This window comes from Lynx canadensis, chromosome B3 (assembly GCF_007474595.2).
Source record: "Lynx canadensis isolate LIC74 chromosome B3, mLynCan4.pri.v2, whole genome shotgun sequence".
NCBI classification, from domain to species: Eukaryota; Metazoa; Chordata; class Mammalia; order Carnivora; family Felidae; genus Lynx; species Lynx canadensis.
This window is the reverse complement of record NC_044308.2, coordinates 80,974,481-80,988,773: the sequence shown is the minus strand read 5'-3', so window position 1 is coordinate 80,988,773 and position 14,293 is coordinate 80,974,481. Positions and strand designations below refer to the sequence as shown.

The 14,293-nt window shown below is 35.8% G+C and overlaps 1 protein-coding gene across 6 annotated transcripts in view; it reads left to right on the top strand.

Annotated features, from left to right (window-relative positions):
- HEATR5A (HEAT repeat containing 5A) overlaps positions 1-14,293 on the top strand; it is a 122,188-nt gene that overhangs the window by 63,866 nt on the left and 44,029 nt on the right. For 4 of the 6 annotated variants that reach the window (XM_030318885.1, XM_030318884.1, XM_030318882.1 and 1 more), the window contains exons 19-22: positions 6,701-6,860; positions 10,002-10,191; positions 11,271-11,440; positions 14,082-14,108. In XM_030318885.1, coding sequence (XP_030174745.1) covers positions 6,701-6,860; positions 10,002-10,191; positions 11,271-11,440; positions 14,082-14,108 — 547 coding nt within the window. The remainder of the gene's footprint in view (positions 1-6,700; positions 6,861-10,001; positions 10,192-11,270; positions 11,441-14,081; positions 14,109-14,293) is intronic. The other 2 variants (XM_032593695.1, XM_030318886.2) reach the window with 1 other exon arrangement.

The window sequence follows — 14,293 nt, the reverse complement described above, 5'->3', positions numbered from 1 at the left end:
ATTCTTTGTCTCCCTCTCTCTCTGCCCCTTCGCTGCTCATACTGTCTCTGTCTCAAAAATAAATAAACATTAAAAATTAGAAAAAGAATTAGGAAAATCAGTGACTTATTAAAAAGGAATCAGAACCATAGGGGTCCCAGAAGATAGAAAAAGGAGTAGAAGGGTTATGTGAGCAAATCATAGCAGAAAACTTTCCTAACCTGGGGAAAGACACATCAAAATCCAGGAAGTAGAGGACTCCCATTAGATTCAACAAAAACCAACCATCAACAAGGCATATCATATTCAGATTCACAAAGTACTTAGAAAAGACAGAATCATGAAAGCAGGAAGGGGAAAAAAGTCCTTAACCTATGAGGGAAGACAGATCAGGTTTGCAGCAGACCTATCCACAGAAATTTGGCAGGCCAGAAAGGAGTGTCAGGATATATTCAATGTGCTGAATCGGAAAAATATGCAGCCAAGAATTCTTTATCCAGCAAGGCTATCATTCAGAATAGAAGGAGAGATTAAAAGTTTCCCAAACAAAAATTAAAGGAGTTCATGACCACTACACCAGCCCTGAAAGAAATTTTAAGGGGGACTCTCTGAGGGCAGAAAAGACAGGGGAGAGAAAAAAATAAGACCACAAGCAAGAAAGACTAGAAAGGACCAGAGGACACCAGAAACTCCAACTCTACAGGCAACATAAAGGCAATAAATTCATATCTTTCAGTACTCACTCTAAATGTCAATGGACTAAATGCTCCAATCAAAAGACATAGGGTAACAGAATGGATAAGAAAATAAGATCCATCTATATGCTGTTTACAAGAGACCCACTTTAGACCTAAAGACATCTTCAAATTGAAAGTAAGGGGATGTTGAACCATCTGTCATGCTAATGGTACCAAAAGAAAGCCGGAATAGCTACATTTATATCAGACAATCTAGACTTTAAAATAAAGACTGTAACAAGAGATGAAGAAAGGCATTATATCGTAATTAAGGGATCTGTCCACCAAGAAGACCTAACAATTGTAAGCATTTATGCTCCAAATGTGGAAGAACCCAAATATATAAATCAATCACAAACAGAAAGAAACTCTTTGATAATAATACCATAATAGTAGGGGACTACAACCCCCTCCCCCTTACAGCAATCAACAGATCGTCTAAACAGAAAATCAACAATGAAACAATGGCTTTGAATGACATGCTGGACCAAATGAACTTAACAGACACATTCAGAACATTTCATCCTAAAGCAGCAGAATACACATTCTTCTCCAATGCACATGGAACCTTCTCCAGAATAGATCACATACTGGGACACATATCAGCCCTCAACAAGTTCAAAAAGATTGAGATCATACCATGCATATTTTCAGACCATATTTTCAATGCTATGAAACTCACAACCACAAGAAAAAATGTTGAAAGATAACAAATACTTGGAGACTAAAGAACATCCTACTAAAGAATGAATGGGCTAACCAAGAAGTTAAAGAGGAAATTAAAAAGTACATTGACACCAATGAAAATGATAACACCACAGCCCAAAACCTCTGGGACGCAGTAAAGACAATCATAAGAGGGAAGTATATAGCGATCCAGGCCTTCCTAAAGAAGGAAGAAAGGTCTCAGATACACAACCTAACCTTACACCTTAAAGAGCTGGAAAAAGAACAGCAAATAAAATGCAAAACTATCAGAAGTCAGGAAATAATAAAGATTAGAGCAGAAATCAATGCTATCGAAACAAAAACAAACAAAACAAAAACAGAACAGATAAATGAAACCAGAAGCTGATTCTTTGAAAGAATTAACAAAATTGATAAACCCCTGGCCAGTTTAATCAAAAAGAAAAAAGAAAGGACCCAAATAAATAAAATCAAGAATGAAAGAGGAGAGATCACAACCAACACAGCAAAATACAAACAATAATAAGAGAATATTATGAGCAATTATATACTAATGAAATAGGCAATCTGGAAGAAATGGGCAAATTCCTAGAAACATATAAACTACCAATACTGAAACAGGAAGAAAAAGAGAATATGAACAGACCCATAACCAATAAATAAATCGAATTGCTAATCAAAAATCTTCCAAAAAATAAAAGAGTCCAGGACCCCATGGCTTGCCAGAGGAATTCTACCAAACATTTAAAGAAGAATTAACACCTATTCTCTTGAAGCTGTCCCAAAAAAATAGAAATGGAAGGAAAACTTCCAAACTCTTTCTATGAAGACAGCATTACCTTGATTCCAAAACCAGACAGAGACCCCCTAAAAAGGAGAACTATAGATGAATTTCCCTGATGAACATGGATGCAAAAATCCTCAACAAGATATTAGCCAACTGGATCCAACAATACATTAAAAAAATTATTCACCACAACTAAGTAGGATTTATAGCTGGGATGCTGGGCTGGTTCAATATCCACAAAACAATCAATGTGATTCATCATGTCAATAAAAGAAAGGACAAGAAGCACATGATCCTCTCAATAGATGCAGAGAAAACATTTGACAAAAACAGCATTCTTTCTTGATAAGAAACTCCCCAAGAAAGTAGGGTAGAAGGATCATACCACAAGATCGTAAAAGCCATATATGAAAGACTCACCACTAACATCATCCTCGGGGAAGAACTGAGAGCTTTCCCCCTAAGGTCAGGAAGAAGACAGGGATGTCCACTCTTGCCACTGTTATTCAACATAGTATTGGAAGTCTTAGCCTCAGCAATCAGACAACACAAAGAAATAAAAAGCATTCAGATCTGCCAGGAGGAGGTCAGACTTTCACTCTTCGCAGATGACATGATATTGTATATGAAAGACCCAAAAGATTCCACCAAAAAACTGCTGGAACTGGTCCATGAATTCAGCAAAGTCACAGCATATAAAATCAATGCACAGAAGTTGGTTGCATTCCTATACACCAACAATGAAGCAACAGAAAGAGAAATCAAGGAACCTATCCCATTTACAATTACCCCCAAAACCATAAAATACCTAGGAATAAATCTAACCAAAGAGGTAAAAAATCTATATACTGAAAACTATAGAAAGCTTATGAAAGAAATTGAAGAAGACACACACACACACAAATGCGAAAATATTCCATGCTTCTGGATAGAACAAATATTGTTAAAATGTCAATACTACCCAAAGCAATCTACGTATTCAATGCAGTACCTATCAAAATAACACCAGCATTCTTCACAGAGCTAGAACAAACAATCCTAAAATTTGTATGGAACTACAAAAACCCGAATAGTCAAAGCAATCTTGAAAAAGAAAACCAAAGCAGGAGTCATCACAATCCCGGACATCAAGCTGTATTACAAAGCTGTAATCATCAAGACATCATGATACTGGCACAAGAACAGACACTCAGATCAATGGAACCGAATAGAGAACCCAGAAATGGACCCACAAACATACGGCCAACTAATCTTTGACAAAGCAGGAAAGAATATCCAATGGAATAAAGACAATCTCTTCAGCAAATGGTGCTGGGGAAACTGGAAAACAACATGCAGAAAAATGAACCTGGGCCACTTTCTTACACCATGCACAAAATTAAGCTCAAAATGGATGAAAGACCTAAATATAAGACAGGAATCCATCAAAATCCTTGAGAAAGCAGGCAGAAATCTCTTTGACTTTGACCACAGCAACTTCTTACTCAACACGTCTCCAGTGGCAAGAGAAACAAAAGCAAATATGAACTATTAGGACCTCATCAAAATAAAAAGCTTCTGCACCAAAGGAAACAATCAGCAAAACTAAAGGCACCTGACAGAATGGGAGAAGATATTTGCAAACGACATATCAGATAAAGGGTTATTATCCAAAATATGTAAAGAACTTACCAAACTCAACACCCAAAAAACAAATAATCCAGGGAAGAAATGGGCAAAAGACAAGAATAGATACTTCTCCAAAGAAGACATCCAGATGGCCAACTGATGCATGAAAAATGCTCAACATCACTCATCATCAGGGAAATACAAATCAAAACCACAATGAGATACCACCTCACACCTGTCAGAATGGCTAACATGAACAACAGAAGTTGGCGAGGATGTGTAGAGAGAGGATCTCTTTTGCACTGCTGGTGGGAATGCAAACTGGTGCGGCCACTCTGGAATACAGTAGGGAGGTTCCTTAAAAAGTTAAAAATATAACTCCTTAAAAGTTAAAAATAGAACTACCCTATGACCCAGCAATTGCACTACTAGGTATTTATCTAATGGATACAGGTATGCTGTTTAGAAGGGGCACATGCACCCCCATGTTTATAGCAGCACTATCAACAATAGCCAAAGTATGGAAAGAGCCCAAATGTCCGTCAGTGGATGAATGGATAAAGAAGATGTGGTGTGTGTGTGTGTGTGTGTGTGTGTGTGTGTGTGTGTGTGTGTATAAATCTATGTATACACACACAATGGAGTATTATTCGGCAATCAAAAAGAATGAAATCTTAACCTTTTACAACTCCGTGGATAGAAGTAGAGAGTTTTAACCTAAGCGAAATTAGTCAGTCAGAGAAAGACAAATATATGACTTCACTCATATGAGGACTTTAAGATACAAAACAGATGAACCTAAGGGAAGGGAAGCAAATATGATATAAAAACCGGGGGGGAGGGGACAAAACATAAGAGACTCTTAAACACGGAGAATAAACAGAGGGTGGCTGGTGTGGTTGAGGAAGGAAGGATGGGCTAAATGGGTAAGGGGCATTAATCCTGAAATCATTGTTGCAGTATATGCTAACTTGCATGTAAATTAAAAAATAAATAAATTTAAAAATAATAAAAAAATAAAAATAAACTTAAATAGGCAGACAATGTGATTAAATTTTTTCCCAAAGAAGGCATACACATGGCCAACAAGCACATTAAGAGATTCTCAACATCATTAATCATCAGGGACATGCAAATCAAAACCACGAGATATCAGCTCACACTTATCTAATTGGTTTGTATCCAAAAGATAGTACAAGTGTTGAGGATGTGCAGAAAAGGGAAACTTCGTGCACTGTGGGAATATAATTGGTACAACCACTATGGAAAACAGCGTAGAGGTTCTTAAAAAAATTAAAAATAGAAATACCATTTGACCCAGCAATTCCACTTCTGAGTATTTATTCAAAGGAAATGAAAACATCAATTCAGAGAACTATCTGCAGGAGTGCCTGGACGGCTCAGTTGGTTGAGCATCCGACTTCAGCTCAGGTCATGATCTCTCAGTCCATGGGTTCGAGCCCTGCATCGGGCTTTGTGCTGACAGCTCAGAGCCTGGAGCCTGCTTCCGAATCTGTGTCTCCGTCTCTCTCTCTCTGCCCGTCTGCCTCTCATGTTCTCTCTCTCTCTCTCTCTTTCTCTCTCTCTCTCTCTCAAAAATAAATAAACGCTAAAAAAAAAAAAATCATGCTATGGGGCACCTGGGTGGCTCAGTCAGTTAAGCATCTAACTTCGGCTCAGGTCATGATCTCATGGTTCGTGAGTTCGAGCCTGCATCAGGCTCTGTGCTGACAGCTCAGAGCCTGGAGCCTGTTTCACACTCTGTATCTCCCTCTTTGCCTCTCCTCTGCTCATGCTCTGTCTCTCAAAAATAAACAAACATTAAAAAAAGTTTTGTTTTTTTTAAGTCATGCTATGCAAAGAGCTATATGCACCCTTGTGTTCATTGCTACATTATTTACAGTAGCCAAAATATGGAAGCAACCTGTGTTTATTAATAAATGAGTGGATAAAGAAGATGGGCGTGTGTGTAATATTACTCAGCCATAAAAAAGGAAATCATGCCATTTGCAACAACATGGATGGACCTAGAGTGTATTATGCTCAGTAAAATAAGACCAAGAAAGACCAGTACCATGTAATTTCACTTACTTGTGAAAAGAAATGAATGAACAAAGAAAATAAGTCATAGATGCAAGAAATAAACTGTTGGTTACAGGAAGCAGGGGAAGAGGGACAAAATAGGTGAAGGGAATAAATAAGTCATGGGAATCTCATGTATAACATGTGGAATATAGTCAATAAAATTGATGAAAATTTGTATGGTAATAGATGGTAACTAGACTTATTGTCAGGATCTTTTGATAATGTATCAAAATGTCAAATCACTACAATGTACGCCTGAAACTAATAGCATATTGTATGTTGGTTATACTTGAACTTTAAAAAAAATTTTTTTTTTAAACGTTTATTTATTTTTGAGACAGAGAAAGACAGAGCATGAAGGGGGGAGGGTCAGAGAGAGGGAGACACAGAATCTGAAACAGGCTCCAGGCTCTGAGCTGTCAGCACAGAGCCTGATGCGGGGCTCGAACTCACAGGCCGCGAGATCATGACCTGAGCTGAAGTCAGCTGCTCAACCGACTGAGCCACCCAGGTGCCCCTATACTTGAACTTTTAAAGAGTGACTTAACAGTAAAGTAATAATGCTTGTTTTATAAATTTAGTGTGTGCATCTCTGAAAAACATTGAAATTGTTCATACTTAAATCTTTAAAAATGTGAAGACGTTTTTATTTAAAATGTTTTTCTTTTTAAGATACCTTTCAGGTTATTTCAAAATGTTTTTATCAGTAACATATATTTTTGAATTTTGCAGCTATTCATACAAAAAGTTTTGCCTAAGTGACAGTGTACATGCATTAGTTTTTTTCAGTAACTATTGTTTATTTCCATAATTACAGACTGAAATCAGCAAGGGATGTGGTTACCAGAACAGGATACTCATTGGCTTTGGGATCCCTACATAGATATTTAGGAGGGATAAGTTCTTCTCAGCATTTGAATTCTTGTGTCGGAATCCTTTATACTTTGTCTCAGGACAGTACTTCTCCTGATGTGCAGGTAAATACTCCATGTGATACTTTTCTTGAAATTCATGATTTGTAGATAATGCAGATCATGTTTTTATCGGCCACTAGTAACTTGTAAATAATTCACACACACACACACACACACACACACACACACACACACACACACCGCCCAGTAAATGTCTAAGCCATTGTTAACCTGGATGGATTTTTGAAATTCAAGTCTTAGTCAAATCTTGCTATCATTACTTCACACTCAGGAGTTTCTAAAGTCAAATTTAGTATTTTTTTTCTGAAATCGATCTTCCTTCCATCTTAATAATAACATTTACCATTTTGGAGAACTTAATAGGTACCAAGCTTTGTATCACATTCTTCTAACAACATATTAACATATGTAAGCCTCACAGTAATCTAGGGTGTATATTCCTCTTATACAAAAAGAAAACTGGGGCTTACAGAAGCTAAGTAACTTGCTCACAGCTGAAAGCTAACAAATCATCTAATCAGTTCAAGAACACAAGTCACGGGCTCCAAACCCATGCTCTTAACCACTTTACCATATTATTGTACACATCTTACCCATGTCAGTTAAAATCATCATTCTCTTGATATTTTAAAATCAAAATTTTTAAAATCAAATCTTGATTGATTATTATTCTTCCTGTTCTTTTACTCTCCTTATCTTATCTCTGTTCCCCTCGTGTGTTCCTAATTATTATAGTAGTGTTTTTAGGTTCTTTTCAACTCTCCCTAGATATGAAGCCACATTTGTTTTCCTGAAAGGCTTTCATCTTGCAACTTTCCTGTCAAAAAGCTGGGAAACTGCTTATTGCTTCCTAAATCTCCTTCTCATTCAAGTCCTATCAGCTGACCCAGGAACCTTATCTATCATTACCCCAGGGTACTGACTTCTCTCATAGGCAGTCTGCCTGTTCTCATTCCACTCATGCCATTCTCATGTCTGCACTTATATTTTCCTATTGTTCTTTTCCCTTCCTGGTCCTATCTGATCATCCAAATTTTCTAGCGTTCTGAAATCCAGTTTAACCACCTTCTTGTCAAATTTCAACATCCCTAATCCACAGTTAGCTTTCCTTCTTTGAATTACTACCATATTACTAATAGTCTCTTCATCATCATTATCCAGTAGTTGATTGAGTTAACTTATAAGGTGTTCCATTCTTTCATCCACCTTTGCTTCTATTTATTATATTTCTCTTCTCCCCCTTCAAGAAGTCTATTGCAAATGCACATACATTTACATCGAATACTTTTTCAGTTGATTAATTTAAATGCTTTTAGTGGCTTCCAGTGTCATTAAATCTGACTGTTCTTGATTACTGCTGTCTCTGACTTAACAGTTTATTTTTGTAGAATGTTTAGTACTCTAAGCTTTCTTATACATTCATTGATAAGAGGGATAAAGCTTTCTGAATTTCCTAAAGGGAGGAATTTTTATGTCCTTCAAATGTATATAGAAGTAGATAGAGTGTATACTATAAGGAATCTGTTATACCCATCATCTGTCTGACTGCTTGGTTGTCAGTATATGGCCAGTCTTCTTTCTTTCCTTCTTTCTTTCTTTCTTTCTTTCTTTCTTTCTTTCTTTCTTTCATTCATTCATTCATTCATTCACTGGTTGGCTTAAATAGCAGAAATTTGTTTTCTCATGGTTCTGTAGGCTAGAAGTCCTAGATCAAAATGTCAGAAGTTTGGTTTCTTCTGAGCCCTCTTTCCTTGGCTTGCAGTTGGTCACCTTCTCATTGTATCTTCACATGGTTTTTCCTTTGTGCATGTACATCTCTAGCATTACTGTGTCCAAATTTTATCTTCTTAGAAGGACCCTAGTCACATTGGATTAGGGCTTGCTCTAATAGCCTCATTTTAACTTCATTAAAGGCCCTGTCTCCAAAGACAACCTCATTCTGAGGTACTGGTAGAGTCTTGTTTCATTTAAACCAGAGTTGACCAACTTATTATTTTCAGAGCCATATGGTAAATTATGTACACTTTACATGCCATACACTCTCTGTCAGCTGCTCAGTTCTGCCATTGTAGCAGTAGCAGTCATAAATAGTATGTAAATGAATGAGCACGACTGTGTTTCAGTGAAGCTTTATTTATAAAACCATGTGGCAGGGCAGATTTGTCTCAAAGGCAAATCTGTTTGTTTACTATATTAATATTTATATATATAATGTATACACTTATTTAATACATATATATTTATTTTTATATGTTTGTAAAAGTGCACTTATCATAAGTGTGCGTCTCTGTGAGTAAAGTATACAAACTAAATACACCATGTAACCAGCACCTAGATCAAGAAATAGAACATTATCAATACCCCAAACGCTCTCATGTTCTCTTCTAGTTATTACCTGTCCTACCAAGGATAACCACATCCTAATTTGCAGCATCATATGTTAGTTTTGCCTGCTTTTATACTTTATATCATTGGAATCATATGGTACATACTCTTTTATGTCTGGCTTTCTTCAACATTACATTCAAGAGATTTGTCCATATTACTGCATGTAATTGTAAATCTTGTTGAATCTTTTAAAAACTTGAATTTTTGTTCTCCACGTAGATTGAACAAAAAACACTTTACGGTAAACTAGATTTAGTTCAAGCTATTAGTTACAAGAACCAAACATTATCTTGGAATTCTTTTTTTTTTTTATTTTTATTTTTTTTAATGTTTACTTATTTTTGAGAGAGACGGAGACAGAATGGGAGTTGTTTAGGGGCAGAGAGAGAGAGAGACACAGAATCCAAAGCAGGCCCCAGGCTCTGAGTTGTCAGCACAGAGCCCGACACGGGGCTTGAACTCATGAGCTGTGAGATCATGACCTGAGCCGAAGTTGGACGCTCAACCGACTGAGCCACCCAGGCACCCCAATCTTGGAATTCTTAGTACTGAGATAGATTTAAGTTTAGCATTCGAAATTAGATGATTGTCAGGGTTTTTTACTGGATATTTGAGAGAAATTTTTTCTTAAACTTTGTATGTTCTCTGTTTCTCTTTCCAGGTTAGTTATAATAGCACACAAGTACTATACTGTCTTGTTACTTTATCATTTCCTTCAACAAAGAACAATTCATTGTGTTTTATGTTTCTTAATGCTGCTGTAGCATTTTAAATTGTTTTTCTCTGTCTTCACAGACCTGGGCACTACATTCGCTATCACTGATTATTGATTCTGCTGGCCCACTGTACCATATGCATGTGGAACCCACCCTTTCTCTTATTATAATGTTATTGTTAAATGTGCCTCCTACTCATGCTGAAGTTCAACAAAGTCTTGGTCGCTGTTTGAATGCCCTTATTACTACTTTGGGTCCAGAACTACAGGGTATGCATAGCTCATTTTGTGATGTTTTAAATTAAAAATACACATGTGAAAATGAATTCACTTCTTATTACTGACTCAAATACTTGTCAGTGAAGTGGAGTTTAGCACAGTGTTCTATGCAAATACATGAGCAGAATATTGAGAGTCAGGAAGAAGATTTTGACTCCTGCATGTTGACATAATAGAAAATAACATAGAAAGTAGGAAACTTAATGTAAGCTCCACCACTACTTTTTTTTTTTTTTTTTAAGTTTATTTATTTATTTTTGAGAAAGAGAAAGAGAAAACCCCAAGCAGGCTCCGTGCTGTCAGTGCAAAACTCAACACAGGGCTCAGTCTCACAAAACATGAGATCATGACCTGGGCCCAAATCAGGAGTCGGATGTTTAACCAACTGTGCCAGCGAGATGCCCCACTCCACCACCAGTTCATTGGATGACCTTTGGAAAATCTTTGTCTTTGGTCTTTGGTTTCCTTTTCTATCAAATGAGGGAAAAGTTGAAAAGCCTTTATGATTGGCACATAGTAGGTGATCAGTATATTTTGTGAAATGCCATCTAGTCTGATTTCTTTTACCTTGAAAAGATGAGTGTCGTATTTAGAAAGATTAGATATATTTTTAATATGCTTTTCTTAACAATTGAAGTGAAAAATTCAAGTGGAATAGTGTAAAGAGCTTCTCTCTTCTAAGAAATAAATGACTAAGTCCCAAAACTCAGGTAATCTGATCTTTTCAAATGTAAAGTCCATGAATGATTTTAATATTTGAAAGAAACTCAACTAATATAAGCAGGGCTAAGTTCATTAGCCATTCTAATTCCACTTTTCATGAAATTTTGGTGTAGCCTTCAGATAGGCTGAGGTTCTTATTTGCCTAGTGATTTGTATTGACAAATTTTTCAGACTAGGAGTAACTAATATAACCCAAAAATCTGTCACCTGGCTTTCTTTTGTAGAAGAAATTTACTTCACAGATCCTTAAGTTTAAAATTGGTTAAAATTAATAAACTCAGTAATATGAGTTTAAAGAGGAATGATTTCATAGACGAATTATTCAAAGATTTGTGCTTTCATTTTAGGTAATACTACTTCCATTTCCACCTTAAGGACTTCCTGTCTTTTGGGTTGTGCGGTGATGCAGGACAACCCAGACTGCCTTGTTCAAGCTCAGGCCATCTCTTGCCTTCAGCAGCTTCATATGTTTGCTCCAAGACATGTCAACCTGTCTAGCTTGGTCAGCTGCCTCTGTGTGAGTATAAAATTTTAAGTGAGTCCTTAGTTTTTTTTCATTGGAAACTTAGATTTATATTTAATAATTCTCTAGTCTGTGTACAATAGCTATTTCCTCTCGTTTCTGGTTTTTTTAGTGGGTAGGGCCAAATTTCATGTAATCACATCTCAAACCTCTCATATATTGATTCAGTTTTGTTCTATTAGTTTTGAACTTACCATTTGGAACGTTTATTCATTAATCAGTAAACATGTATTGGATGCTCAAATGTCCTGGGTACTGTATAAATGCTGTAGGACATGGAAAAAATGTATGTGACATTATTTCAAATAATTATATATAAAGTTCTCTCCACCTCAGATGGGAAAATAACATTTTTCCTTAATATTCTAGTGTCATATGCATCAATATCTGGGTTCTAATAATATGTTTAATAAATAATGCAAGCTAAATGCTAAAAGTTCTGGTAAATGGTTCATAATCATCAATGGTTTTAAGATTTACCTTGAGTATCACCAGTTTCTATCTAAATTTGCCTCAAAAATTGGGTTACATTTGGAATTAAAACTTGACACCATTGCTTTTAAACTATTTCTGCCCCTAGAATGTTTACAACACATTCCCATTAGTAACATGACAGTTGAGAATTATTACTTTAGACAGACCTTTCATTCACAAGCTGAAGGCGGGATATACAGCATTTCAGACCTTGAAAGAACTTCAAATATCATTAAAAGCAATCTTCCCCCCCCCCCCAAAAAAAAACAAAACAAAACCAAGCACCAAAAAAGTCAAATAATTTGTCCAAGGTAACATATCTAGAAGTAGTGGTAGCTCTAAGTCTATAATCCAGGTTTCTTTTTTTTTTTTTTTAATTTTTTTATGTTTTTTATTTTAGAGAGAGACAGACAGAGTATGAGCAGGGAAGGGACAGAGAGAGAGGGAGACACGGAATCTGAAGCAGGCTTCAGGCTCCAAGCTGTCAACACAGAGCCCAATGAGGGGCTCGAACTCACGGACCACAAGATCATGACCTGAGCCCAAGCTGGACGCTCAGCCGACTGAGCCACCCAGGCGCCCCTAGAATCCAGTTTCTGAACTCCTTGTTAAGTTCCCATTTCTTTATTTCTTACTGACTTTGTAGTTTTGATTAGCTCTTAACCTCATCTCTACCACCTCCTAGCTTTGTGGCCTTAGAGAAGTCCCATAACCTCTTCCAGCCTCAGCTATCTTGTCTATAAAACAAAGATTGCATGAGATACCACCCATTAAGGCACATGTTCTAGGCACTTAATAACCACTCAGTATGTAGTAGTTTTTATTTTCTAACATATAACTTAGACATTATGTTAATGTTCATAGTGATTTTTATGGTCAAAGTTATGTAAGACTCTTAAAAAAAGGATGTGACTGACTTTTCTGATAGAAACTTGGTTCCTCTCTAGGTTAAACACATATTAGAGAAAATAGCACTGGAAAAGGGTTTTTTTTTTTACCTTTACTACTCAATGACTTTTCCCTAGGAATATTATTCTCTAATTCAAAGAACCATCCCCAAAACCAATTGTTGAAAAATAGCCATTCCTTTGCAAGTTGGTCAGACTTTCACTCTCCATTATATTTATTGAGAAATAAAGAGCAAAACTTACTAATTCTTAGTGAATTAGAACTGATTAAATTTGTTACTCTTTTTTTTCCCAGACTGAGAAAGTTTACATATAAAGAATAGAGATTACTATTGGATGTTTCTCTTGGAATATTAAGAGCAGTTGTGAAAATCAAAATTAACAATTAACAAATATTATTTATGTTACTCATAATATTTAAGCAGTAAAATGATTTTTTCTTATTCAGAAGTCATTCAAAAATTGCTATCACTATAGTTTGTTAATTTCATGTCTTAATTTTTTAGTAAGCTTTTATTCTAAATTTATTAGATTGAATTTATTATATTTTAGAGTATTTCCTATAGTAAGAAAATTGCTTTTGCTTTCCTGTTTAACAACTTTATAATCAGATTTTCTTTTCTACAAAGAATTTAATTATTTAGCATGAAGTGTTTTCATTTTAATTGAAACTCCCTGAAGATTCAGAATATATTTCATCATTAGGAAAGAATCATACTGAAAGGGTTTTCTTCTAACTGCATGCTGTTTAACTTCCATTCTGAACTTGGTCTTAGCTACACTAGCAATTCTGAGTATTCTAAGTTTTAAAAGTTGGCTTCCAAGAGTAAAAAATTTATAATTAACTTGTGATGAAGTAAACCATTAACTTTGTCCCTTGCTGGACACCTGTTCATTTGAATGCAATCTAGATCACTCTTTTAACACTCATGTCTATTTGATCTGGCTTTGTTACTGAGGCTTAATGAGAGTTTCCAAAGGAAAATCTAATTACATAAATGTACATTTTTAAGTTATTGTATATTTTATATCTTTACATCTTGAGTTGACTGTTTCCAAGATCTTAGTTCAACTCCTATTTTAAGTTGGAAAATGAAATATTCATGGCATAGTTTTAAAGTCGAAACTAAGCCAGTTTGAATGATAGCTCTATCAACATTTATATTTTAATGCTTAGCTGACTGTTGTCAAAATCATCCTAGTATTTATCTTTTGGTTTTGTCATGACCAGTCTGTCGTTTGTTTTTGTGCAGGAGATCTTGTTGGATAATTCTGTGTTGGTAGGTCCCTCACCCTCAATTCCTAACTTTTTTTTGAGGTTTGCAGTGCTGTTTCTTTGTGTCGTTATTTTGGTTGTAGATGTTCTTGTTTTCCCCTGCATCTCTTTGTTTAAGCTAACCATTAATGCAAAGTCCAGTATGTGTAGCATGTTACATGGTGATTATTTAATACCAGTGTAAACAAA